Source organism: Hippocampus bargibanti, linkage group LG10, assembly GCF_051943395.1.
Source record: "Hippocampus bargibanti isolate YZ-2025 linkage group LG10, ASM5194339v1, whole genome shotgun sequence".
NCBI classification, from domain to species: Eukaryota; Metazoa; Chordata; class Actinopteri; order Syngnathiformes; family Syngnathidae; genus Hippocampus; species Hippocampus bargibanti.
This window is the reverse complement of record NC_142743.1, coordinates 730,967-743,752: the sequence shown is the minus strand read 5'-3', so window position 1 is coordinate 743,752 and position 12,786 is coordinate 730,967. Positions and strand designations below refer to the sequence as shown.

The 12,786-nt window shown below is 42.9% G+C and overlaps 1 protein-coding gene across 1 annotated transcript in view; it reads right to left on the bottom strand.

The window, feature by feature from the left end:
• Window positions 1-1,304: 1,304 nt before the first annotated feature.
• LOC148892026 (uncharacterized) overlaps window positions 1,305-12,786 on the bottom strand; it is a 37,890-nt gene continuing 26,408 nt past the window's right edge. The window contains exons 40-52 of the mRNA XM_089007216.1: window positions 6,534-6,629; window positions 6,329-6,445; window positions 6,149-6,193; window positions 5,947-6,066; window positions 5,721-5,858; window positions 5,462-5,623; window positions 5,226-5,372; window positions 4,885-5,034; window positions 4,533-4,682; window positions 4,291-4,440; window positions 4,058-4,138; window positions 2,053-2,097; window positions 1,305-1,497 (exon numbers count right to left, since the gene is read on the bottom strand). Coding sequence (XP_088863342.1) covers window positions 1,448-1,497; window positions 2,053-2,097; window positions 4,058-4,138; window positions 4,291-4,440; window positions 4,533-4,682; window positions 4,885-5,034; window positions 5,226-5,372; window positions 5,462-5,623; window positions 5,721-5,858; window positions 5,947-6,066; window positions 6,149-6,193; window positions 6,329-6,445; window positions 6,534-6,629 — 1,451 coding nt within the window. The 3' untranslated portion in view covers window positions 1,305-1,447. The remainder of the gene's footprint in view (window positions 1,498-2,052; window positions 2,098-4,057; window positions 4,139-4,290; window positions 4,441-4,532; window positions 4,683-4,884; window positions 5,035-5,225; window positions 5,373-5,461; window positions 5,624-5,720; window positions 5,859-5,946; window positions 6,067-6,148; window positions 6,194-6,328; window positions 6,446-6,533; window positions 6,630-12,786) is intronic.

Genomic DNA, 12,786 nt, shown 5'->3' with positions numbered 1-12,786 from the left:
AGCAATAAACTAGCATTTATTCACCGGTAAGACCGTTAAAATGTTGTCCTGGCTTAGTTCCTTATTCTGGGACAAAGACAGACTGCGTCAATATATGTTATGTAAGTGATTATCGGCAACAGCGTTCGCCCATGAGTTGAGTTTGTCAATTAATTTGTGTAAAACATTCCATTATTATGTGTTAGTGAATCACAGCGATGCTCTCGAAAAGCTTGCATGGCCATGCATCTTCTTAGTCTTTGGATTGTTTTTGGTGTGTTTGTTCGGCGGAGGGTGGGGGTGCATTCTGAATGCATACATTCAAAGAATTCAAAGAAGTTGAAAGCTGAAAGTATGTTTGCATGTTGGTAACTATGCTACGACATTCATATGTAATGAAGTTCAAGGAAAATCTGGGCCTGACTGACTGATTTAGGCTTTCTCGTTTATCAGCTCATTTCTTGTTATCTTTCCACGAAGTCTTGCTAAAAGTCTACAAGAGTAAGGCCCAAAATCAAAAGTGGTGTACTGTGCACCTTTTTCAAGATTGCAACTCGGGAGTTTTTGTTCTTTAATACAACCCTCCGCATGTTTGTTTCGCTCATTTTGCTGCTGCTGAGAATCTCGGATCAACTGAGAACTCTCACTGGTAAATGCATTTTGTTGTAATATCAATTTAGTTCATATCAAAATAATGATTTTAAAAATGTGTTCAATTTTCATTTGGCCTGAGTCATGTAGATTTCCCTTTTAATGTAAATAAAGTTTCCTTTACTTTATCTTGCTTTGATTTTGTTCCTTGTAAAAGAACAATGTCTACTGTGTGTGTGTGTGTGTGTGTGTGTGTGTGTGTGTGTCTGTGTGCGTGCGCATGTGCGTGCAACCCATAAGCACATCCCATCTCTGTAAAGTTGGTCCACTAATTTAGTTAAGTTACATTCAACTGCACATAAGTACAACAAGTATATATATATATATATATATATATATATATATATATATATATATATATATATATATATATATATATATATATATATATATATATATATACATACAGTAAAAGTCTCGTTATATCGATATCGGATATATCGATAGTCCCGGTTATATCGATACTATTTCTATGCACGCACTGAGAAAATTACATACAAACAGGGTCGGATATATCGATAGTCCCGGTTATATCGATATTTTTTCGGACTCCCTTGAATATCGATATAACGAGACTTTACTGTATATATATACACCACGTGAAAATGTAACAGCAGTTTGTTTGATTGCATCGCTGTGTCTAAATTCACTCATGTAAAGTAAAAAAGCATGGGCTATTGGTATGAAATTCATATTTGGTACAAATCCTAACAGTAAAGCAGAAACAGTCACGGAGGAAAATCAAACATCTCCTGTGGCAGAACAAGCAAAAGTGCATGAAAACAATGGTGCACTTTGATCCCCGTCGTCATGTGACTCAGACCACCACATGCCTCTTGGCTCTCCTTGGAATTACTGAGAAGTCACCTGAGAAAACAAGACTTCATGTCAAATCAAGGTTGCAAATGGTTGTGAAAATGTCTACTTTGAACCAATAAAAAACAACAATGTGGGAAAGAGCACATTGATCACCAGCAAGAGGCTACAAGAATGAATGTCTTTGTCTTGTCATATTATTTGTTATTTAGTTGTTGTTTTCTTTTGTTCTTTTGACTTCAAGATGGCGCGGCGAGAGTGACTGCCTTTCTAGCAGCTCCTGTATTTTGCTTTTCTACTTCTTTCTTTCCTTTCAGCTTCCTGGCTCATAACTTTGCTGCTGTGAAATGTCAATGTATGCACTTCGAGACTAATAAAGGTAGATCCGATTCATCTGCTTCTTCGATTGCAACAGTGCTGTAGTTATTTGGCAAAATTAAATGTTTTGATTTTTAAAAATTAAGTGTTGAAATGAAGGATGACTTAAGAGAAAGGACAGTCAGATGCAACCACAAACACTCACATTTTGGAGTTTTATGTTATCCAGTATGAAGACTGAGCCCTAATAATAGTCGGAAGGATTTGTCGCAAACGCCAATCACTCACCTTTTTCTCCCTTGGGTCCTTGCTGGCCTGGATAACCACGGTCACCTGTACCCAAACAAATGTAGTCATTCGGCGTGACAATTCAGAAAGTTAATTGTCATTCAACAGTGCATCCCAATTGCCAGTACAGTATTTTCTGTTCTAAAAGAAAGAAAGACATTTCATGGCCCCTGCCAACTCATTTTTTGAATTGAACCATTTTGTAACCGACTTATTCAACCATTTGATTCTCATTGTTTGCCTCTTTATCACCACTGCACTTGCCACCGTGGTTTTCATTGAAATATGTTATCATGGTGTCTGAGAATTGATCAGTGCACTTCATGGGTCGATTTGAAAGAGCACTTCTTTCATGAGGCAAACACTGAGAAACCGAGTGCGCTGCTCCCCTTGCATGAATGAAGATGTGTGTTGTTGTTCGTAGCGAGACGACTGTAAAGATAAGGTACAGTGGCTCTTTCCATAATGCCACAAAACATCCACCAAGAAAAACGTAATCGCTTGGAGACCCAAGTTGTAAACGATTATGAATTTCGGCCCACATCGCTTGAATCTTGCTGCCTGATGCGTCATTTTCCGAATGTTCGACAAATCTCCTGATGCTCTTTGGTGCATAGATGCTGCGCAGACTCAAAAAGTGAGCGCACGAATGCCACCTCGTGTATTTACAATATATTATCGTTTGGCAAAAAGCCAGAAGAATTGTATACCCCTACTTGAGAAGGACCTCGAAAGGCCATCATGTTTTTTCGGGATGTGGATAACGCTGAAAAGAAGCAATACATTTAAGAAGACCAGAAACGTTATCTGAATGGCATTTTCTGTTTGGATGACATGCTGTAATTTACTGTATTTCACCCACTCTACAATAGTTCTTTTGCTACTTACTGACTCCGCATAGTCCATTAAAGGACAACCGACACATTTTTTTTGCTTCCTAACTGACATCAGAAAAATGTTTCGTAGCATCTAAAATACTCGAAACACGCAGGCTGATATTTTTAGTCAAATGCAAAACACCAATAAAAATGACAAAGTGTCCCAAAACTACTTCAAAATGACCTCAGAAAGTTTCAGTTTTAGAAGGTCCCGCCCCCTTGTTCGTGACGTCACACCAGGACGTCTTGCCTTGCTCGAGAATCAAAACAATGGCTTCAGATTGGGAGAAGATGCTTTCTTGTTACTCATCCAGTTATGAATATGATTCAAATAGTTCTGTAGAGGAAAGCATACATGTTTGTAATCGATTAAAGAAGTCCTTCCTGTAACATTTTGAGGTGTCTGGACTCCATGGTAGCTCCCCGAAAATGCACAAGATGGCGCCCATACTTCGTTGGAAATGGGCTGATTTGTCTGCTGGGAATTTGTGTCAACTCGTATCAAATAGTAGTCTTGGTGCAACACACGATTCACCATCGCGTTATTTATGTTTTTTTCCTTCTAATTTCGCCATCAACACGAAGTTTTCAGACCAAACAAAGTACCGCAAAATGCATTGTGTGTCGCTTTCTCGGTCAGGGGCGTTCCTTCAGTGACGTCACGTACGGACTTGTCACCAACTCAAAAACAAGACTTCCTGAATATTCAGTGCGAGTCTTATAACGTAAACTATAGCTATATGCGGTGGAATCTTTGTAAAATACGCTCAGTACAAGTCATTTGAAGTGATTTTACAAATGATGGACACAACTTGTCGTGGGCGTCGGTTGTCCTTTAATTGTGAAAAAAAACCGCCATGTTTCCATGATGACATGCTTAATATTATACTATGCATTATATTAAGCATGTCATCATCACATTAGAAATATATTAACAATATATTTCTAATCTTCTTGTGGCTAAAGAAGCAGAGCTGCAGTTTTCCCAGCCCAGCTAACTTCAAAGCTCTGGCCTGGTCAGCAGTCAATCCCAGGACATATTTAGTGTCACAGTACTCTAAAATCTGAATTCTTAACGCTGACTCTGGATAAACTAGTTCATCGTTATTTTGGAAACAAATGTGTACCTCGGTCTCCTTTTGGGCCTGGAAATCCGATTTCCCCTTTTTGTCCGGGTCTCCCTGGTGCTCCGACAATGGCACCGTGGACTGTCGGAGAAATGTGTGAATGTCAGCTGCCTCAAGTTTGGCTAATAGCCAAGTGATAGCCAAGTGGCTATCACTCTATACTCTCGCATTTTTTGGACATCTTATTAGGTGCAATAAGATGTGCAGTTCCATGGTGAAAAGCAAACGTTTACCTCTGATGAATTCCACTAAATCCGTGACATTTTCTTGGGAGCCAAACACTCGGCTGTATCCAGGAGCTCCTGGAGGCCCGGGCAGTCCTGGAGGCCCTCGACCAGTGCGGTCATAGTCGTTCCATCTTCTGTCACCAATCAGACCAAGTGCTACAAAAACGATTGATTACCGTGGAAAATGTCAGTGTTTGGCATCCATTGTTTTCACATAATTTGCCAAGAGTCAGAATGAGATTTCTTACATTGGAGGTATTCCACAAGGTGTGTGTAATTCCCACTAAAACCCGAGCCTTGACTGTACCCCGGTGCACCTGGAGGACCAGGTGGACCTTGGGGTCCTTGGAAGATGTGATTGCTGTAGTCCCTGATGATGTCGTGTAACACACCGTTAGCTGAAACAAAGTGGTTTTTCGCTAAGATCAAATTGTATCAAATAAAACTTGCGGTGGCTTGAAATCGATGAATTCACCCGTGAACTTCATTACTTCAGTCAGCAGTTGCATCAAATGTATGCAGCGGCCTGCCGTTGGATGTGTCACACACACAAACGCAGCAAGGCTTGAACAAAGCATCGGTGTGTCAGAATTCACTTACATCTTATGTACTCCACCAGATCTGTTGCGTTCCCGTGAGTACCAAGCCAAAGCATGGACCCTGGAGTTCCAGGAGGCCCGGGCGGTCCTCTGACTCCTTGCCCAGTGCGGCCATATTGATCTTTCACGGAGTCATGCAGAAGACCTTGGGCTGTGGATGACATGTCCAGGCAGTTTGAAAATGCACCTGAGTGGAATGCTGCACTTCCCAGCTTTTTCTAGACTGCAACAGTGTGTACATAAAACACCCTCGAGTTTGATGGAAAACCCCACCGGAAATAGCTTTGTAATTTTGCATCAAAATTGGAGGTGGGAAAAAAGCAAAAAACATTTGTGACTCACATTTGAGGTACTCCACAACATCCACAACATTGTCTTGAGAACTAAACCATTGGCTGTATCCAGGAGTTCCCGGAGGACCAGGAGGTCCCGGAGGCCCTTGGACAGCACTACCAGATTCCCTCATGACATCCCGGAGCAGGCCCTGGGCTGTATGTTGACGAGACCAGTAGACATAAAAATAATTCAATTCCATCATATCACATATTCAGTGATGTTGTTTCATGTTTGTCCCGTACATTTGATATAATCTGTTACTCGGGCAGCCATAGTGGAGTAGTCTCCAGTCTCCAGGTTCCAGTTCCTCCCACCAGATATGCCTGAATCTCCCTTTTCTCCCGGGGGACCAGGAGGGCCAGGTGGACCAGGAATGCCAAACATACCCCCTCTTGTCCTGTCACCTTAGGAAAGTTCCCAAAAAGTATGGCATTAGTTACAAAGAATGGTGACATGTCAAATGGAAGGAGAAGTTTTTCACCCAAAAAGTCTTGTACTCACTGCTGACATATTCCCGTCTATCTGCTCTGATCTTCTCACCGGTGACACCTTCAATGTAGGTAAGTTCAGTGCTCGTACCAGGTGGACCCATAGGTCCAGGAGGACCCGGAGGACCCGGAGGACCTCGACCGGCAATACCTTTTGAAATCACAATGTTGGATGACACCTGTCGGTTAAGTATTCATTCAAGGGAGTGAATCTGTTTGTTTTCTCTCCTCATGCTCACTTTGCAAGTATTCACGAACATCTGAGCTCAAGTAATTTCCACCTCCTGGTGCGCCAGGTGGTCCAGGTGGACCTGGTACACCAGGTGGCCCCTGGGCTCCAACAGCAGTGTGATACTCAGCTGATTGGGCATTGAAAATAAATATCTGTTAGAAAAAAATACCATTTGATGGAATAAATGTTAATAATTATGTTTGTCTTACATGATAAGCCATATCCTTGTCCAGATACACCCAGCATGCCCCTTTCTAATGATGGAAATGAATCGCAGTTAGACAAAATGATGTCATCGTGCCATTACTCTTCAATACTAAACTAAGGAGGTTTTCCCAAATTCATTTGTGTTCTTATGTGATGACTGCTGACCAGGAATTTGAAGGTACCTTTCATCAGACTGAGGGCACGTTCAGCTACCTCCTGCATGCCAAATCTATAGCTTCCATGACCTGGTGGCCCTGGTGGGCCTGGAGGACCAGCAACATACCTTCTCACATCGTCTCCTGCACCCAAACAATTATATGAGTAGACGTTGTGGTCAAACATGCTTTAGAGACATTTTTCAGAATGTAAGATTTTCATAACACCTACGCTGTAAAATGGCGATGAGGTCATCCACGGAAATGGAGCCGCTTTGAAGAGTCAGGCCAAGAGAACTGGAGGTCCCACTACTTCCTCTGCCCTGACCTGGAATCCAGGAATCCATTCATTGAACATACTTAATTTGAACATTTAACCTCGTTTCACATGGTCAGTAGTGACTGCAATTAACTCATTCACTGCCATTCACAAATTTATTCAGGAACTGAAACTGACGTAGAGCGCAGTTCCCGAATTTGTTTGGGTTTTGTTTTTTTGGGGGTACCGATAAAGCACTGGCCATGGCCTCTGGCAATGTTTTTTCCATTCCACAAGGGGGGCAGAATGTCACTTTTTTCCATGTTAGCACTTTGTTCCATCTTCAGCTATTGTTAAAGCGCTATATACACCAATATGTATTTATTGCATTGTATTTTGGACAGCCACCCTCATTTCAAGCTCATAATTCCAGACCCATATAATTTAGGAATGAACCTTTTTTCCTGATTAAAGAAGCGAGTCTAAGGTTTCTAACACTGTATAGAATGTTTATGCAGCAGCCAAAACAGCTCGCAATACCCGAGGTCCAGTTCCCCCAGACCTCATGGCAATTCTGCTCGCTGAATTTGAGTCTCTGCGGCAACTAATGAACACAAGATCTGATGCCCTAGAGGCTATGTTTAAGATGAACTATATTGCAAAAGTACAAGCAGAGAGAAAAGAAAATACAAAACAAATAAATGGCTTGAAAGTTTCTCTGGTCCAGATGCCCGCAGAAATGGTTGCAATAAAGGATAGATTGGGAAAACTGGAGTCTCACCCACGCAGTTTAAACAAAGACATGATAAAGCGCATTTCCAAGTGGGAGACCTATCGACCCATCGACGTTGGAATCTTATCCTCCACGGATTGGAAGAAAACAACCAGCAGAATATCCGTCAGGAGACCATACAAGTAAAGTCAAAGTCAGCTTTATTGTCAAATATGCTAATATGCATGACATACAGCACAGATAATACTATACTATACTATAGATAAGTACTTCAGGGTGTGCTGCCTGAGGCCAAGGACAAGATCCCTGATGTGGTGGACACCATCCATCGCCGCCTCGGCCCGAGACGCCCAGACAGCTCCAGGAGTCGCCCTATACTGATCCAGTTTGCCTTCAGGATCCACAAAGAAGCCATCTGGGCAGCAGCGAAAGCGGGTGACTCCTTCCTCCAGGCTAAAGGTCTTGGATTGGATTGGATTGGATTGGATTGGATTGGATTGGATTGGATATGCCTTTATTAGTCTCACAGTGGAGAAATTTACATCTTCGGCTGTCCCTTGACTTCCCACCAGAGGTACGTGAGAGGAGGCGTCTGTTGTGGCCCCAAGTGGACGAGGCCCGAAAGGAACATAAGCAGGCCAATTTTGTGGGAGGTCGTGCCTTTGTGGATGGGGTTGAGATCTTCCCTCCCTGATATTTAGGAGGTTCTGACTGACTTAACCTCTAAATATCCTCCAAGACCTGTAAATAATTTTGATTTACCAGGCTGTTAAGCTAATAGTATTAAAAGAATAAAAAAAATAAAGCAATTGCTCTCGAAATGGAAATTGAATATTCTACACCAGGGGTGCTCACACTTTTTCAGCATACGAGCTACTTATAAAGACTACCAAGTCAAAATGATCTACCACGACTAAAATGCAAAACATAATTATTTTCAAATGTTATAAGGATTCTTTGTATGTACAATGTATGTTGATGTACCTTTCATAACTGAATAAGCCAATATTGCACAACACACATAACTACATATACATAACATAATAAATAAGTATTAACATTTTTTGTAATTACCTGAGTTTACTTTGATGACTTGCATTGAATTGAATCAGCCAGGGATGCATAGTCCGGACAGTAGCTGCTGACAGCCAGCCTCAAGCACATTTCCAAATGTTCATCATTCATGGTGGAACGGGATTTGGACTTAATGATCTTCACTTTTCTTCTTCTTCTAGCTGTCCATCATAGGTGATGATGACGCTTGCTCCCAGGAAGGGGATGTTGGGGCGGGGGGCTTAGCGACGATGTCGCTGGTGCCACTTTTCATGGGCATAGAGCCCAATCCTTGAGCCGCAGACACGTCCGCAGATGGAACATGGGAGGCCGGATGGCAGGGGGTACCATCCGCCCGCTGGTGCCGTTGAATGCGTCTCTCTAATTGTCTGTCTATGTGGATTTGATGTATTTTAGAGACTATCCTGGCACTAGTGGTCTGCCAGGTTTGTCGGTCTGAGGCCAAAGCTTCGAGCTCCGTGATGTTGATGTTGGCTCGTTTGAGGAGGTCCCTGGTGTAGTCCTTGAGGCGTCGCTTTTGCCCCCCTGCAGAGCGCTTCACATCTTTCAGCTGTCCATAGAGGACTTGGCGGGGCAGGCGGTGATCGGGCATGCGGATGGTGTGTCCAATCCACCGAAGGTGTTTTTTTGCAACTGCTGCTTCCATGCAGATGGAATTTGTGCGCTGAAAGATGTCTGAGTGAGGAACTCGATCTTCCCAGGACAGGCCAAGGATCTTCTGCAGGCTCCGGATGTGGAAGGCCTCAAGGGTAGTTAAGTGCCGGCGGTATGTGGTCCATGTTTCTGCCCCATAGAGGAGAGTAGACAGACATACTGCGCTGTATACGGCAATCTTGGTTCCATTTCTCAGGTTACGGTTCATAAACACAATGCTGCGTAAACGTCCAAATGATGATGAGGCTTTATTTATACGATTGTGTATTTCAATGTCAAGGGAGCAATTGGTGGACAAAGTGGAGCCAAGGTAGGTAAAACAATCCACTACATTTAGTGAAATGCCATTGATGTGAAGGCTGGGTGGTGTGGGATTTGGAGACACAGGTTGGAACATGAGCTCTGTTTTTTTATGTTGATCTGGAGACCAAAAGACTGGTTAGAAATGGTATTGAGAGCATGCTGCATAGATTCTGAGCTGTGAGCTAGTACAGCACAGTCATCAGCATACTGAAGTTCGCAGATGTAGCAGATATTTGTCTTTGTGTGGGCCTGGAGCCGTCTGATGTTGAAGAGGTTTCCATCGAGGCGGTATTCCACGCGGATGCCATCTTCATGTCGGATGCCTTTGTGAAATAGGCACGTGATGGCAGAAAGGAGGATATTAAAGAGTGCTGGAGCCAAGACACAGCCCTGCTTTACCCCAGCGTTCACCCCAAAGAGCTCTGACTGGAGCTCTCCGAAGAGTACTCTGGCTAGCATCCCGTCATGCAGCTGCTGGAGGATGCAAAGAAACTTGGGTGGAACCCCAAGTTTGGAGAGGTGCTTCCATAGCAACTCACGGTTGACGGCGTCAAATGCTTTGTTGAGATCGATGAAGGCTATGTAGAGGTCCAGGTGGTGTTCTCTGCTCTTCTCCATAAGCTGCCTTAATACAAAAATCATGTCTGTGGTGGATCTTGTCTTCCGGAAACCACACTGCGTTTCTGGAAGCACAGACTCTGAGAGATGCTTGACCAACCTACTGAGCATGATTTTGGACAGAATTTTCCCTGCGGTGGAGAGGAGAGAGATTCCTCGGCTATTCCCACACGCTGTTTTGTCCCCTTTCTTTTTGTAGATTACAATGATGTTGGCATCCTTCCAGTCCTGTGGGAGCTTCCCGTGTTCCCAGATGTTATAGATAAGGAGGTGCAGACGGCGCGTGAGGAGATAACCTCCGTGTTTGTAAACTTCTGCAGGGATGCCATCAGGTCCAGCACTTTTGTTGTCCTTAAGGCTCATGATGGCTTGCCTTGTCTCTAAAAAGGACGGTGGGGTGTCGAGGCTCATAATTGGCGGCAGGTCTGGAAGATTGTCCAGAATTTTTGAGTTGACGGGGTTGGTGGTGTTGAGAAGGGTCTCGAAATGGTTTGCCCAGCGAGCAAGGATCTCATGGCGGTCCTTAAGGAGCACAGAGCCATCAGCAGATTGCACTGGAGAAAGTTTTTGCTTTCTAGGGCCGTACAGTTCTTGGATGGCATTGTAGAAACCCTGGGTGTTGTTACAGTCTGCCAGATATTGGATCTCATGTGCCTTCTGCAACCACCAGGTGTCCTCCATGACACGGAGTGCCCGCTGGGTTGCTGCCCTGGGTAGGCCTCTTGACGTAGGAAAAGGCTGACTCACATAAATAAGTGGAGCCGAATAATGCAGTCAAAGAGGTAGCACATTTCCTCATGTTGGGGTACTTTTCCCGTGTAAGTAAGTTACAGAACTGTCCATGAGCCCTGGACTTCAGCAGTGAGAACACTCACAATCTCCGATGTCTTTCCACATTTGCTGGGTTAAATCCTCAGCCATGGCTTCACAGCGCAGACAGCTGCAGAGCTTTGATTGAAGATAATATCTCTGCCTTATTTTTAAAGTCTCTGAACAATGAGTCACCTGCTTCAACGAATGCTTCTTTTACCATCTCTCCGTCTTGGATGGACTTCTTGTTTTGAACGATGATGTGACTCAACGATGCTTCGGTTGGCGGCTTTCGCTTTTGAAGTATGTTGAGTGAAAAATGACTGCTGTCCGGACAACTGGGATTTTAGTTCGTCCACCGTTTTCTTTCTCAGCTGGTTTTTCGGCGTGAAGTCAATGTCGTATTTTCCATGAACAGTCCGAAAATGCCGCTCCACATTTTCCCATTCCGTATGAAAGTAATATGTTTTGATCCAGGTTTCTCACTCATTTGGATCACCATATGTTTTAGCAAGGGCTTAAAATGTGAGGTAATTCGCTGACTAGCTTGTAAATTTTGCTGCGTTTAGCGCCGTTGTTTACGCATGCACGGCGACCTAAAGGTAAAAATTCAGTTCTGAATGGTTGCCCTGTATGTCAATCAAGTGACGGGACGTTTGATAGGCTGACAAATGTTTTTTTTACTGTCACGCTGCGATCGACCAGTACTACCTCCGCGATCGACCGGTAGATCGCGATCGACGTAATGAGCACCCCTGTCTACACATTATAATACCTACCCATCCAACATTATGGGCTTATTATGTTTAAATGTAGATCTACTTTTGGTTATTCAGCAGTCCTTAGTCTCTATTTGGTGTGAGCACTTAGTTTTTGAAGTGATCCCGTGGATTGCTTTTTGTTTTTTCTATATTTAGTTCTTATTAAAAAAATTGCATTTTCTTTTATTTTTTACTTTTCCTAGCTTAATTTTTCACTTCTTCTATGTTCTTTGTCTATTTCTTACTTTTCTCGTCCCTATGTCCCTTTCCCTTCTCTCCCTAAATGCCAGGGGTTTGAGGAACACCTTGAACCGCAAAGCTGTATTTTTGTTTCTCAGAAAATTGAGGTGTGATTTCTTGTTTTTGCAAGAAGCTCATAGTACAACAAATGACGTCAGTCTCTGGAAAAGTCAATGGGGAAGAGACTTATGGGGAGCACACAGGTCGGAAAAAGCAGTCGGTGTCACAGTTCTAAAAGAAAATTTCTCTGGGGAAATTATTGGTGAGGACAGTGACCCAGAAGGTCACTATATCATACTTATGTTGTCAATCTCTGATAAAAATGTTATCATGATTAATATATATGGGTACAATTCACATCCTAAAAATACATTATTGTTCGAAGAAATTGATAAAAAAGTTGAGTACTGGTTAAACAAATATCCAACTGCCTATTTAATTCTGGGTGGTGATTTTAATGTAGTTATGAATAACAAACTAGATCGACTTCCACCACCAAGTCAAGCAGTCTCTAATCTATACATCATCACCTTCATGGAGAAATACAACCTATATGATGTTTTCAGAGAAAAGTTTGCCAGTCTAAAAAACATACTTGGCACTCAAAGGACCTTTCAAAACAGTCTCGACTGGATTACTGGTTGATATCTAAAACAGTCTCTGCGGACCTCGTTGAAGTAGACTACCACCCAGCACCACTGTCTGATCATCAAATAATCACACTTAAGGTAACCTTGACACCAGTTATCAATATCGTAAGGCTTTATGTTGGATGCTGTTAACCCCTGATGAAGTAAAGGAAAATATAAACAGGTTAATAAAGTCTCATTGGGACACAGCCCTTCTTCAAAACTCCGTCAGACCCGAGTGGGAACTTCTAAAGTACGAAATCGGTAAATATAAATACATGAGGAAATATAGCAGCAATTTAGCGAAACACAGAAGAGCGGAAGAGGACGATGTATGTGCTCAAATAATCTCTCTTTCCAGTCAATCAGCAACCCTACCTGAGGATGATCACGCCAAGTTAGCA